The sequence below is a fragment of the Oncorhynchus mykiss genome, chromosome 15 (assembly GCF_013265735.2).
Source record: "Oncorhynchus mykiss isolate Arlee chromosome 15, USDA_OmykA_1.1, whole genome shotgun sequence".
NCBI lineage: Eukaryota > Metazoa > Chordata > Actinopteri > Salmoniformes > Salmonidae > Oncorhynchus > Oncorhynchus mykiss.
Window position 1 is genome coordinate 619933 of NC_048579.1, and position 14148 is coordinate 634080.

The following is a 14148-nucleotide window of genomic DNA, read 5'->3' on the forward strand; positions in this document are numbered from 1 at the left end:
TATAGGGAGGAGGTCAGAGCACTGTCAGTTTGGTGCCAGGTATCAGCAAGACAAAGGAGCTGATCGTGGACTACAGGAAATGGAGGGCCGAGCACGATTAGACGGGCCTGCAGTGGAGCCGGTCGAGAGCTTCAAGTTCCTCAGTGTCCACTAAAGATTAATCATGGTCCACAAACACCAACACAGTCGTGAAGAGGGCACGACAACGCCTCTTCCCCCTCAGGAGGCTGAATAAATTTGGCATGGGCCCCCAGATCCTCAAAAAGTTCTAGAGGTGCACCATTGACAGAATCTTGAGTGACAGCATCACCGCTTGGTATGGAAATTCCTTGGCATCCGACTGCATGGAGCTACAGAGGGTAGTGCGTACCGTCCAGTACATCACTTCCGGCGCCGACAGAGATGGCCGCCTCGCTTCGCGTTCCTAGGAAACTATGCAGTTTTTTGTTTTTTTACGTGTTATTTCTTACATTGGTACCCCAGGTCATCTTAGGTTTCATTACATACAGTTGAGAAGAACTACTGAACATAAGAGCAGCGTCAACTCACCATCAGTACGACCAAGAATATGACTTTCGCGAAGCGGATCCTGTGTTCTGCCTTTCACCCAGGACAACGGAATGGATCCCAGCCGGCGACCCCAAAAAACAACTTCGTAAAAGGGGGAAACGGAGCGGTCTTCTGGTCAGACTCCGGAGACGGGCACATCGTGCACCACTCCCTAGCATTCTTCTCGCCAATGTCCAGTCTCTTGACAACAAGAGGGACATCAGAGACTGTAACATTCTTTGCTTCACGGAAACATGGCTCACTGGAGAGACGCTATCGGAATCGGTGCAGCCAGCTGGTTTCTCCACGCATCGCGCAGACAGAAACAAACATCTTCCTGGTAAGAAGAGGGGCGGGGGCGTATGCTTCATGGTTAACGTGACGTGGTGTGATCATAACAACATACAGGTACTCAAGTCCTTCTGTTCACCTGATTTAGAATTCCTCACAATCAAATGTCGACCACATTATCTACCAAGGGAATTATCTTCGATTATAATCACAGCCGTATATATTCCCCCCAAAGCAGACACATCGATGGCTCTGAACGAACTTTATTTGACTCTTTGCAAACTGGAATCCATTTATCCGGAGGCTGCATTCATTGTAGCTGGGGATTTTAACAAGGCTAATCTGAAAACAAGCCTCCCTAATTTTTATCAGCATATCGATTGTTCAAACAGGGCTGGAAAAACCTTGGATCACTGCTATTCTAACTTCCGCGACGCATATAAGGCCCTGCCCCGCCCTCCTTTCGGAAAAGCTGACCACGACTCCATTTTGTTGATCCCTGCCTACAGACAGAAACTAAAACAAGAAGCTCCCGCGCTGAGGTCTGTTCAACGCTGGTCGGACCAATCTGATTCCACACTCCAAGACTGCTTCCATCACGTGGACTGGAATATGTTTCGTATTGCGTCAGACAACAACATTGACGAATACGCTGATTCGGTGAGTGAGTTCATTAGAACTTGCGTTGAATATGTCGTTCCCATAGCAACGATTAAAACATTCCCAAACCAGAAACCGTGGATTGATGGCAGCATTCGCGTGAAACTGAAAGCCCGAACCACTGCTTTTAATCAGGGCAAAGTGACCGGAAACATGACCGAATACAAACAGTGTAACTATTCCCTCCGCAAGGCAATCAAACAAGCTAAACGTCAGTATAGAGACAAAGTAGAATCTCAATTCAACAGCTCAGACACAAGAGGTATGTGGCAGGGTCTACAGTCAATCACGGATTAGAAAAAGAAAACCAGCCCAGTCACGGACCAGGATGTCTTGCTCCCAGGCAGACTAAATAACTTTTTTGCCCGCTTTGAGGACAATACAGTGCCACTGACACGGCCCGCAACTAAAACATGCAGACTCTCCTTCACTGCAGCCGACGTGAGGAAAACATTTAAACGTGTAAACCCTCGCAAGGCTGCAGGCCCAGACGGCATCCCCAACCGCGCCCTCAGAGCATACGCAGACCAGCTGGCTGGTGTGTTTACTGACATATTCAATCAATCACTATCCCAGTCTGTTGTTCCCACATGCTTCAAGAGGGCCACCATTGTTCCTGTTCCCAAGAAAGCTAAGGTAACTGAGCTAAACGACTACCGCCCCGTAGCACTCATTTCCGTCATCATGAAGTGCTTTGAGAGACTAGTCAAGGACCATATCACCTCCACCCTACCTGACACCCTAGACCCACTCCAATTTGCTTACCGCCCAAATAGGTCCACAGACGATGCAATCTCAACCACATTGCACACTGCCCTAACCCATCTGGACAAGAGGAATACCTATGTGAGAATGCTGTTCATCGACTACAGCTCGGCATTTAACACCATAGTGCCCTCCAAGCTCGTCATCAAGCTCGAGACCCTGGGCCTCGACCCCGCCCTGTGCAACTGGGTACTTGACTTCCTGACGGGCCGCCCCCAGGTGGTGAGGGTAGGCAACAACATTTCCACCCCACTGATCCTCAACACTGGGGCCCCACAAGGGTGCGTTCTGAGCCCTCTCCTGTACTCCCTGTTCACCCACGACTGCTTGGCCACGCACGCCTCCAACTCAATCATCAAGTTTGCGGACGACACAACAGTGGTAGGCTTGATTACCAACAACGACGAGACGGCCTACAGGGAGGAGGTGAGGGCCCTCGGAGTGTGGTGTCAGGAAAATAACTTCACACTCAACGTCAACAAAACTAAGGAGATGATTGTGGACTTCAGGAAACAGCAGAGGGAACACCCCCCTATCCACATCGATGGAACAGTAGTGGAGAGGGTAGTAAGTTTTAAGTTCCTCGGCATACACATCACAGACAAACTGAATTGGTCCACCCACACAGACAGCATCGTGAAGAAGGCGCAGCAGCGCCTCTTCAACCTCAGTAGGCTGAAGAAATTCGGCTTGTCACCTAAAGCACTCACAAACTTCTACAGATGCACAATCGAGAGCATCTTGTCGTGCTGTATCACCGCCTGGTACGTCAACTGCTCCGCCCACAACCGTAAGGCTCTCCAGAGGGTAGTGAGGTCTGCACAACGCATCACCGGGGGCAAACTACCTGCCCTCCAGGACACCTACACCACCCGATGTCACAGGAAGGCCATAAAGATCCTCAAGGACAACAACCACCCGAGCCACTGCCTGTTCACCCCGCTATCATCCAGAAGGCGAGGTCAGTACAGGTGCATCAAAGCTGGGACTGAGAGACTGAAAAACAGCTTCTATCTCAAGGCCATCAGACGGTTAAACAGCCACCACTAACACTGAGTGGCTGCTGCCAATACACTGACTCAACTCCAGCCACTTTAATAATGGGAATTGATGGGAAATTATGTAAAATATATCACTAGCCACTTTAAACAATGCTACCTAATATAATGTTACATACCCTACATTATTCATCTCATATGTATATGTATATACTGTATTCTATATCATCTACTGCATCTTTATGTAATACATGTATCACTAGCCACTTTAACTATGCCACTTTGTTTACATACTCATCTCATATGTATATACTGCACTCAATACCATCTACTGTACCTTGCCTATGCCGCTCTGTACCATCACTCATTAATATACCTTTATGTACATATTCTTTATCCCCTTACACTTGTGTCTATAAGGTAGTAGTTTTGGAACTGTTAGCTAGATTACTTGTTGGTTATTACTGCATTGTCGGAACTAGAAGCACAAGCATTTCGCTACACTCGCATTAACATCTGCTAACCATGTGTATGTGACAAATACAATTTGATTTGATTTGATTTGATCACAGGGGCCGAGCTCCCTGCAATCCAGGACCTTTATGCCAGGCGGTGTCAGAGCAAGTCCCCAAAAAATTGTCAACGTCATCCAAGCCATAGACGATTTTCTATGCTTTCGCACAGCAAGCATTACCAGTGCACCAGATCAGGAACTAACATGACCCTAAACAGCTTCTTACCCCAAGCCAGAAGCTGAACAAAACTACGAAATAAATCACTACTGGACGTCCTGCATTGACCCTTTTTTACGAAATCTCTGACTCTATATACACACACTGGACTCCACACACGCACACACACGCACACACGCACACACACGCACACCCACACACACACACACACACATACACACACCATACACTACTGTTACTGTTTATTATCTATCCTGTTGTCTAGTCACTTTACCCCTACCTACAGTATACTGCTGCTACTGTCTATGATCTATCCTTTACCCCCACCTACAGTATACTGCTGTTACTGTATATTATCTATCCTTTACCCCCACCTACAGTATACTGCTGTTACTGTCTATGATCTATCCTTTACCCCTACCTACAGTCTACTGCTGTTACTGTCTATTATCTGTCCTTTACCCCTACCTACAGTATACTGCTGTTACTGTCTATTATCTATCCTTTACCCCTACCTACAGTATACTGCTGTTACTGTATATTATCTATCCTTTACCCCCACCTACAGTATACTGCTGCTACTGTCTATGATCTATCCTTTACCCCCACCTACAGTATACTGCTGTTACTGTATATTATCTATCCTTTACCCCCACCTACAGTATACTGCTGTTACTGTCTATTATCTATCCTTTACCCCTACCTACAGTATACTGCTGTTACTGTCTATTATCTATCCTTTACCCCTACCTACAGTATACTGCTGTTACTGTCTATTATCTATCCTTTACCCCTACCTACAGTATACTGCTGTTACTGTCTATTATCTATCCTTTACCCCTACCTACAGTATACTGCTGTTACTGTCTATTATCTATCCTTTACCCCTACCTACAGTATACTGCTGTTACTGTCTATTATCTATCCTTTACCCCCACCTACAGTATACTGCTGTTACTGTCTATTATCTATCCTTTACCCCTACCTACAGTATACTGCTGTTACTGTCTATTATCTATCCTTTACCCCTACCTACAGTATACTGCTGTTACTGTCTATTATCTATCCTTTACCCCTACCTACAGTATACTGCTGTTACTGTCTATTATCTATCCTTTACCCCTACCTACAGTATACTGCTGTTACTGTCTATTATCTATCCTTTACCCCTACCTACAGTATACTGATGTTACTGTCTATTATCTATCCTTTACCCCCACCTACAGTATACTGCTGTTACTGTCTATTATCTATCCTTTACCCCTACCTACAGTATACTGCTGTTACTGTCTATTATCTATCCTTTACCCCTACCTACAGTATACTGCTGTTACTGTCTATTATCTATCCTTTACCCCTACCTACAGTATACTGCTGTTACTGTCTATGATCTATCCTTTACCCCTACCTACAGTATATTGCTGTTACTGTCTATTATCTATCCTTTACCCCCACCTACAGTATACTGCTGTTACTGTCTAATATCTATCCTTTACCCCTACCTACAGTATACTGCTGTTACTGTCTATTATCTATCCTTTACCCCTACCTACAGTATACTGCTGTTACTGTCTAATATCTATCCTTTACCCCTACCTACAGTATACTGCTGTTACTGTCTATTATCTATCCTTTACCCCTACCTACAGTATACTGCTGTTACTGTCTATTATCTATCCTTTACCCCTACCTACAGTATACTGCTGTTACTGTCTATTATCTATCCTTTACCCCTACCTACAGTATACTGCTGTTACTGTCTATTATCTATCCTTTACCCCTACCTACAGTATACTGCTGTTACTGTCTATTATCTATCCTTTACCCTTACCTACAGTATACTGCTGTTACTGTCTATTATCTATCCTGTTGTCTAGTCACTTTGTTATTTTATACTCCCTGTATATAGCCATGTTATTTTATACTCCCTGTATATAGCCATGTTATTTTCTACTTCCTGTATATAGCCATGTTATTTTCTACTTCCTGTATATAGCCATGTTATTTTATACTTCCTGTATATAGCCATGTTATTTTATACTTCCTGTATATAGCCATGCTATTTTATACTTCCTGTATATAGCCATGTTATTTTCTACTTCCTGTATATAGCCATGCTATTTTCTACTTCCTGTATATAGCCATGTTATTTTATCCTTTCTGTATATAGCCATGTTATTTTATACTCCCTGTATATAGCCATGTTATTTTATACTCCCTGTATATAGCCATGTTATTTTATACTCCCTGTATATAGCCATGTTATTTTATACTTCCTGTATATAGCCATGTTATTTTCTACTCCCTGTATATAGCCATGTTATTTTATACTCCCTGTATATAGCCATGTTATTTTATACTCCCTGTATATAGCCATGTTATTTTATACTTCCTGTATATAGCCATGCTATTTTCTACTTCCTGTATATAGCCATGTTATTTTATCCTTTCTGTATATAGCCATGTTATTTTATACTCCCTGTATATAGCCATGTTATTTTATACTTCCTGTATATAGCCATGTTATTTTATACTCCCTGTATATAGCCATGTTATTTTATACTTTCTGTATATAGCCATGTTATTTTATACTTCCTGTATATAGCCATGTTATTTTCTACTTCCTGTATATAGCCATGTTATTTTCTACTTCCTGTATATAGCCATGTTATTTTCTACTTCCTGTATATAGCCATGTTATTTTATACTCCCTGTATATAGCCATGTTATTTTCTACTTCCTGTATATAGCCATGTTATTTTCTACTTCCTGTATATAGCCATGTTATTTTCTACTTCCTGTATATAGCCATGTTATTTTATACTCCCTGTATATAGCCATGCTATTTTCTACTTCCTGTATATAGCCATGTTATTTTATACTTCCTGTATATAGCCATGTTATTTTCTACTCCCTGTATATAGCCATGTTATTTTATACTCCCTGTATATAGCCATGCTATTTTATACTTCCTGTATATAGCCATGTTATTTTCTACTCCCTGTATATAGCCATGCTATTTTCTACTTCCTGTATATAGCCATGTTATTTTCTACTTCCTGTATATAGCCATGTTATTTCATACTCCCTGTATATAGCCATGCTATTTTATACTTCCTGTATATAGCCATGCTATTTTATACTTTCTGTATATAGCCATGTTATTATATACTTCCTGTATATAGCCATGTTATTTTATACTTCCTGTATATAGCCATGTTATTTTCTACTTCCTGTATATAGCCATGTTATTTTCTACTCCCTATAAACAAGAACATATCTCAAAAAGGAATTACTAAAAACTTAACCAATGAAGAAAAACAATGCAATTGTCTTTTGCACTAAGTAACACACTGACACTCCAACACACTCACAGGGCCCTACACACTACACACCCTGTCTCTATGCACACTCACAGGGCCCTACACACTACGCACCCTGTCTCTATGCACACTCACAATGCCCTACACACTACACACCCTGTCTCTATGCACACTCACAGGGCCCTACACACTACACATCCTGTCTCTATGCACACTCACAGGGCCCTACACACTACACACCCTGTCTCTATGCACACTCACAGGGCCCTACACACTACACACCCTGTCTCTATGCACACTCACAGGGCCCTACACACTACACACCCTGTCTCTATGCACGCTCACAGGGCCCTACACACTACGCACCCTGTCTCTATGCACACTCACAATGCCCTACACACTATACACCCTGTCTCTATGCACACTCACAGGGCCCTACACACTACACATCCTGTCTCTATGCACACTCACAGGGCCCTACACACTACACACCCTGTCTCTATGCACACTCACAGGGCCCTACACACTACACACCCTGTCTCTATGCACACTCACAGGGCCCTACACACTACACACCCTGTCTCTATGCACGCTCACAGGGCCCTACACACTTCACGCCCTGTCTCTATGCACACTCACACTGCCCTACACACTACACACCCTGTCTCTATGCACACTCACAGGGCCCTACACACTACACACCCTGTCTCTGCACAGTGGTCTCCGCCCTGCAGTTCTCATCCCTGATTTTAGTCCTCACCAAATTTACAATGTGCAGGGATACTGGAGTGATGGACGTAGATATGTAAAGGTAACGGTGATTAGACATCAGGATATATGATAGATAGAGTAGCAGCAGTGCAGTATATATGATGAATGTATGTGAGTGGGTTTGTGTAGAGTCAATATGAATGTATGTGCCTGTTAAGTGAGTGAGCAAATGATGGAGTGAATGTTTGTGTGTGTGTTGGAGAATCTGTGTGTGTAGGGCCCTATGAGTGTGTGTTGGAGTGTCAGGGTGTGTAGTGTGCAGGGCCGTGTCAGTGAACGTAGAGACAAGGTGTGTAGTGTGTATGGCCGTGCGAGTGTGTTGGAGTGTCAGTGTGTGTAGAGACAGTGTAGAAATAAGAATACAATTCAGGGGTCCTTCAGATAGTCTGTGTAGCCATATAGTTATGTATTTATCAGTCTTATGGCTTGGGGATAGAAGCTGTTCAGGAGCCTGTTTGTGGCAGTCTTGATGCACCAGTACCGCCTGCTGTGTAGAACCAGAGAAAACAGTCTACGGCTTGGGGTGGCTGGAGTCTTTATCACTGGATGTCCGCTTGGTGATGTCCCACTCTCTGTAGTGGCATGCTATCAAGGGCGGTGCTGTTGCCATACCAAGCAGTGATATAGCCAGTCAAGATGCTCTCAACAGTGTAGCTGTATAACTTTCAGGATTTGAGGGCCCATGTCAAATCTTTTCATCCTCCCCAGGGGGAAGAGACGATGTCATGCCTTCTTCACGACTGTGCTTCTGTGAATGGATCATGTTAAGTCCTTAGTGATTTGGACACCAACGAACTTGAAGCTCTCGACCCTCTACACTGCAGCCCAATTGATGTGGATGGGGGCGTGCTCGGCCCTCCATTTCCTGTAGTCCAGAATCACTTCCCTTGTCTTGCTGACGTTGAGGGAGAGGTTGCTGTCCTGGCACCATACGGCCAGGTCTCTGACCTCCTCCCTATAGGCTCATCGTCATCAGTGATCAGGCCTACCACCGTCATGTCGTCAGCAAACTGAATGATGGTGTTGGAGTCGCGCATATACCCCTGATGGGGCCCATGTTGAGGGTTAGCATTGCAGAGTTGATGTTGCCTACCCTCACCACCTGGGGTCGGTCTGTCAGGAAGTCCAGGATCCAGTTGCAGAGGGAGGTGTTTAGTCCCAGGGTCCTTAGCTAAGTGACGAGCTTGGAGGGGACAATGGTGTTGAACGCTGAGTTGGAGTCAATGAACAGCATTCTCAGATAGGTGTTCCTCTTTGTGATATCCCAGGAGGTCTACCCCGGGGTGTGGTAATAGAGGGGAAGTATGTGAGGCGACGTTGGCTCCCTCTGTTTTGAGTACACGAGCTGGGCACCCCGACACAGTTAGCTCCAAGTGGAGGAAACTAGGGGAAAGTGCCAACCAGAGGCCTCCCGGGTGGCGCAGTGGTTAAGGGCGCTGTACTGTCGCGCCAGCTGTGCCATCAGAGTCCCTGGGTTCGCAACCAGGCTCTGCCGGGCGCATGACTTTCAACCTTCGTCTCTCCCGAGCCCGTACGGGAGTTGTAGCAATGAGACAAGATAGTAGCTACTAAAACAATTGGATACCACGAAATTGGGGAGAAAAAGGGGTAAAATTTTTAAAAAAAGAAGAAAAAAAAAAAAAAAGTGGAGGCCACATAAAAGGAGCACGATGACACAACGCACACAAAGCCAAAGCTGAGAAGAAGGACTGAGCCAAACCTATGTGATTTTCTGTCTTAGTAAAGTTGTGTTTGCTGACTAAAACCTCCCTGTCTCTGTTTTAATCTCTGCACGCTCAACCCAACACCCCACGGTTTACCACACTATTGTTTAGGTAGGAGAGGGCAGTGTGGGGTGCATTTGATAATGGTCGTCTATGGATCTGTCGTATGCAAATTGGAGTGGGTCCAGGGTGTCTGGAATGATGGAGTTAATGTGTTCCCTAACCATCCTCTCAAAGCACTTCATGATTACAGATGTGAGTGATACAGGGCAGGAGTCATGGTGAAGCACTGGAGTTCTTGGGGACAGGATTGATGGTGGTCATCATAAAACATGTGGGGATTAAAGACTGGAACAAGGAGAGGTTGTAAATTACCGTGAATATGCCTACCTGCTGTTCAACGCATGGGCTGAGAACGTGCCCTAGAACATCATCCAGCTACCTGGCCTTGCTACTGTTGACCTGATTAAAGACCTTACTCACGTTGGCCTCGGAGAGCGAGATTGCCCAGTCCTTTGGGTATGACAATAGCAGGTAATTACCTGAAATTTACTCAGTATGACTATAGTAGGTAGGTACCACCTGAAGATATTCAATAAGACTATAGTAGGTAGTTACCACCTGCAGATATTCAATAAGACTATAGTAGGTAGGTACCACCTGCAGATACTTAGTAAATCTATAGTAGGTATTTACCTGAAGATACTCAATATGACTATCGATGTGATGAGGGAGATCAGGGAGATGCTGTGTCCAACAGTGTAACCAATTTTCACCTGCCAGAAGAAGTTCCCCTGAGAAACACACACAACAAACAATAGTTAATTTTATAAATCACGTTGGATTATTCATATTTCCAACATACATGATCTCCTGCTGCGCTAGGATCCAAGGATTTAGCCAGGAGTTGATGGACACAGTGTTTAGCCAGGAGTTTGATAGACAGTGTTTAGCCAGGAGTTGATAGACAGTGTTTAGCCAGGAGTTGATAGACAGTGTTTAGCCAGGAGTTGATAGACAGTGTTTAGTCAGGACTTGATAGACAGTGTTTAGCCAGGAGTTGATAGACAGTGTTTAGCCAGCACTTGATAGACAGTGTTTAGCCAGGACTTGATAGACAGTGTTTAGCCAGGACTTTATAGACAGTGTTTAGCCAGGACTTGATAGACAGTGTTTAGCCAGGACTTGATAGACAGTGTTTAGCCAGGACTTGATAGACAGTGTTTAGCCAGGACCTTATAGACAGTGTTTAGCCAGGACTTGATAGACAGTGTTTAGCCAGGACTTGATAGACAGTGTTTAGCCAGGACTTGATAGACAGTGTTTAGCCAGGACTTTATAGACAGTGTTTAGCCAGGACTTGATAGACAGTGTTTAGCCAGGACTTGATAGACAGTGTTTAGCCAGGACTTGATAGACAGTGTTTAGCCAGGACCTTATAGACAGTGTTTAGCCAGGACTTGATAGACAGTGTTTAGCCAGGACTTGATAGACAGAGTCAGGGGGAGTGATGAGCTCTACAGCAGAGTCTCACAACTCAATCGCTGGTTGAAAACTGTTTTCTGCCCCTCCCAAAATATAGAATTTGTAGATAATTGGCCCTCTTTCTGGGACTCACCCACAAACAGGACCAAGCCTGACCTGCTGAGGAGTGACGGACTCCATCCTAGCTGGAGGGGTGCTCTCATTTTATCTACCAACATAGACAGGGCTCTAACTCCTCTAGCTCCACAATGAAATAGGGTGCAGGCCAGGCAGCAGGCTGTTAGCCAGCCTGCCAGCATAGTGGAGTCTGCCACTAGCACAGTCAGTGTAGTCAGCTCAGCTATCACCATTGAGACCGTGTCTGTGCCTCGACCTAGGTTGGGCAAAACTAAACATGGCGGTGTTCGCCTTAGCAATCTCACTAGGATAAAGACCACCTCCATTCCTGTCATTATTGAAAGAGATTATGATACCTCACATCTCAAAATAGGGCTACTTAATGTTAGATCCCTTACTTCAAAGGCAATTATAGTCAATGAACTAATCACTGATCATAATCTTGATGTGATTGGCCTGACTGAAACATGGCTTAAGCCTGATGAATTTACTGTTAAATGAGGCCTCACCTCCTGGCTACACTAGTGACCATATCCCCCGTGCATCCCGCAAAGGCGGAGGTGTTGCTAACATTTACGATAGCAAATTTCAATTTACAAAAAAAAAAATGACGTTTTCGTCTTTTGAGCTTCTAGTCATGAAATCTATGCAGCCTACTCAATCACTTTTTATAGCTACTGTTTACAGGCCTCCTGGGCCATATACAGCGTTCCTCACTGAGTTCCCTGAATTCCTATCGGACCTTGTAGTCATAGCGGATAATATTCTAATCTTTGGTGACTTTAATATTCACATGGAAAAGTCCACAGACCCACTCCAAAAGGCTTTCGGAGCCATCATCGACTCAGTGGGTTTTGTCCAACATGTCTCTGGACCCACTCACTGTCACAGTCATACGCTGGACCTAGTTTTGTCCCATGGAATAAATGTTGTGGAGCTTAATGTTTTTCCTCATAATCCTGGACTATCGGACCACCATTTTATTACGTTTGCAATTGCAACAAATAATCTGCTCAGACCCCAACCAAGGATCATCAAAAGTCGTGCTATAAATTCACAGACAACACAAAGATTCCTTGATGTCCTTCCAGATTCCCTCTGTCTACCCAAGGACGCCAGAGGACAAAAATCAGTTAACCACCTAACTGAGGAACTCAACTTAACCTTGCGCAATACCCTAGATGCAGTTGCACCCCTAAAAACTAAAAACATTTCTCATAAGAAACTAGCTCCCTGGTACACAGAAAATACCCTAGCTCTGAAGCAAGCTTCCAGAAAATTGGAACGGAAATGGCGCCACACCAAACTGTAAGTCTTCCGACTAGCTTGGAAAGACAGTACTGTGCAGTACCGAAGATCCCTTACTGCTGCTCGATCATCCTATTTTTCTAACTTAATTGAGGAAAATAAGAACAATCCGAAATTCCTTTTTGATACTGTCGCAAAGCTAACTAAAAAGCAGCATTCCCCAAGAGAGGATGACTTTCACTTTAGCAGTGATAAATTCATTAACTTCTTTGAGGAAAAGATTATGATTATTAGAAAGCAAATTACGGACTCCTCCTTAAATCTGCGTATTCCTTCAAAGCTCAGTTGTCCTGAGTCTGCACAACTCTGCCAGGACCTAGGATCAAGAGAGACGCGCAAGTGTTTTAGTACTATATCTCTTGACACAATGATGAAAATAATCATGGCCTCTAAACCTTCAAGCTGCATACTGGACCCTATTCCAACTAAACTACTGAAAGAGCTGCTTCCTGTGCTTGGCCCTCCTATGTTGAACATAATAAACGGCTCTCTATCCACCGGATGTGTACCAAACTCACTAAAAGTGGCAGTAATAAAGCCTCTCTTGAAAAAGCCAAACCTTGACCCAGAAAATATAAAAAACTATCGGCCTATATCGAATCTTCCATTCCTCTCAAAAATTTTAGAAAAGGCTGTTGCGCAACAACTCACTGCCTTCCTGAAGACAAACAATGTATACGAAATGCTTCAGTCTGGTTTTAGACCCCATCATAGCACTGAGACGGCACTTGTGAAGGTGGTTAATGACATTTTAATGGCATCGGACCGAGGCTCTGCATCTGTCCTCGTGCTCCTAGACCTTAGTGCTGCTTTTGATACCATCGATCACCACATTCTTTTGGAGAGATTGGAAACCCAAATTGGTCTACACGGACAAGTTCTGGCCTGGTTTAGATCTTATCTGTCGGAAAGATATCAGTTTGTCTCTGTGAATGGTTTGTCCTCTGACAAATCAACTGTAAATTTCGGTGTTCCTCAAGGTTCCGTTTTAGGACCACTATTGTTTTCACTATATATTTTACCTCTTGGGGATGTTATTCGAAAACATAATGTTAACTTTCACTGCTATGCGGATGACACACAGCTGTACATTTCAATTAAACATGGTGAAGCCCCAAAATTGCCCTTGCTAGAAGAATGTGTTTCAGACATAAGGAAGTGGATGGCTGCAAACGTTCTACTTTTAAACTCGGACAAAACAGAGATGCTTGTTCTAGGTCCCAAGAAACAAAGAGATCTTCTGTTGAATCTGACAATTAATCGTAATGGTTGTACAGTCGTCTCAAATAAAACTGTGAAGGACCTCGGCGTTACTCTGGACCCTGATCTCTCTTTTGAAGAACATATCAAGACCATTTCAAGGACAGCTTTTTTCCATCTACGTAACATTGCAAAAATCAGAAACTTTCTGTCCAAAAATGATGCAGAAAAATGAATCCATGCTTTTGTCACTTCCAGGTTAGAC

The 14148-nt window shown here is 44.0% G+C and overlaps 1 protein-coding gene across 1 annotated transcript in view; it reads right to left on the reverse strand.

Moving 5' to 3' along the window:
* Positions 1-14148, reverse strand: part of vipr1b (vasoactive intestinal peptide receptor 1) — a 232596-nt gene that overhangs the window by 47135 nt on the left and 171313 nt on the right. Inside the window, 1 exon segment of the mRNA NM_001124642.1 lies at positions 10470-10567. Within this exon segment, the coding sequence (NP_001118114.2) occupies positions 10470-10567 (98 nt within the window).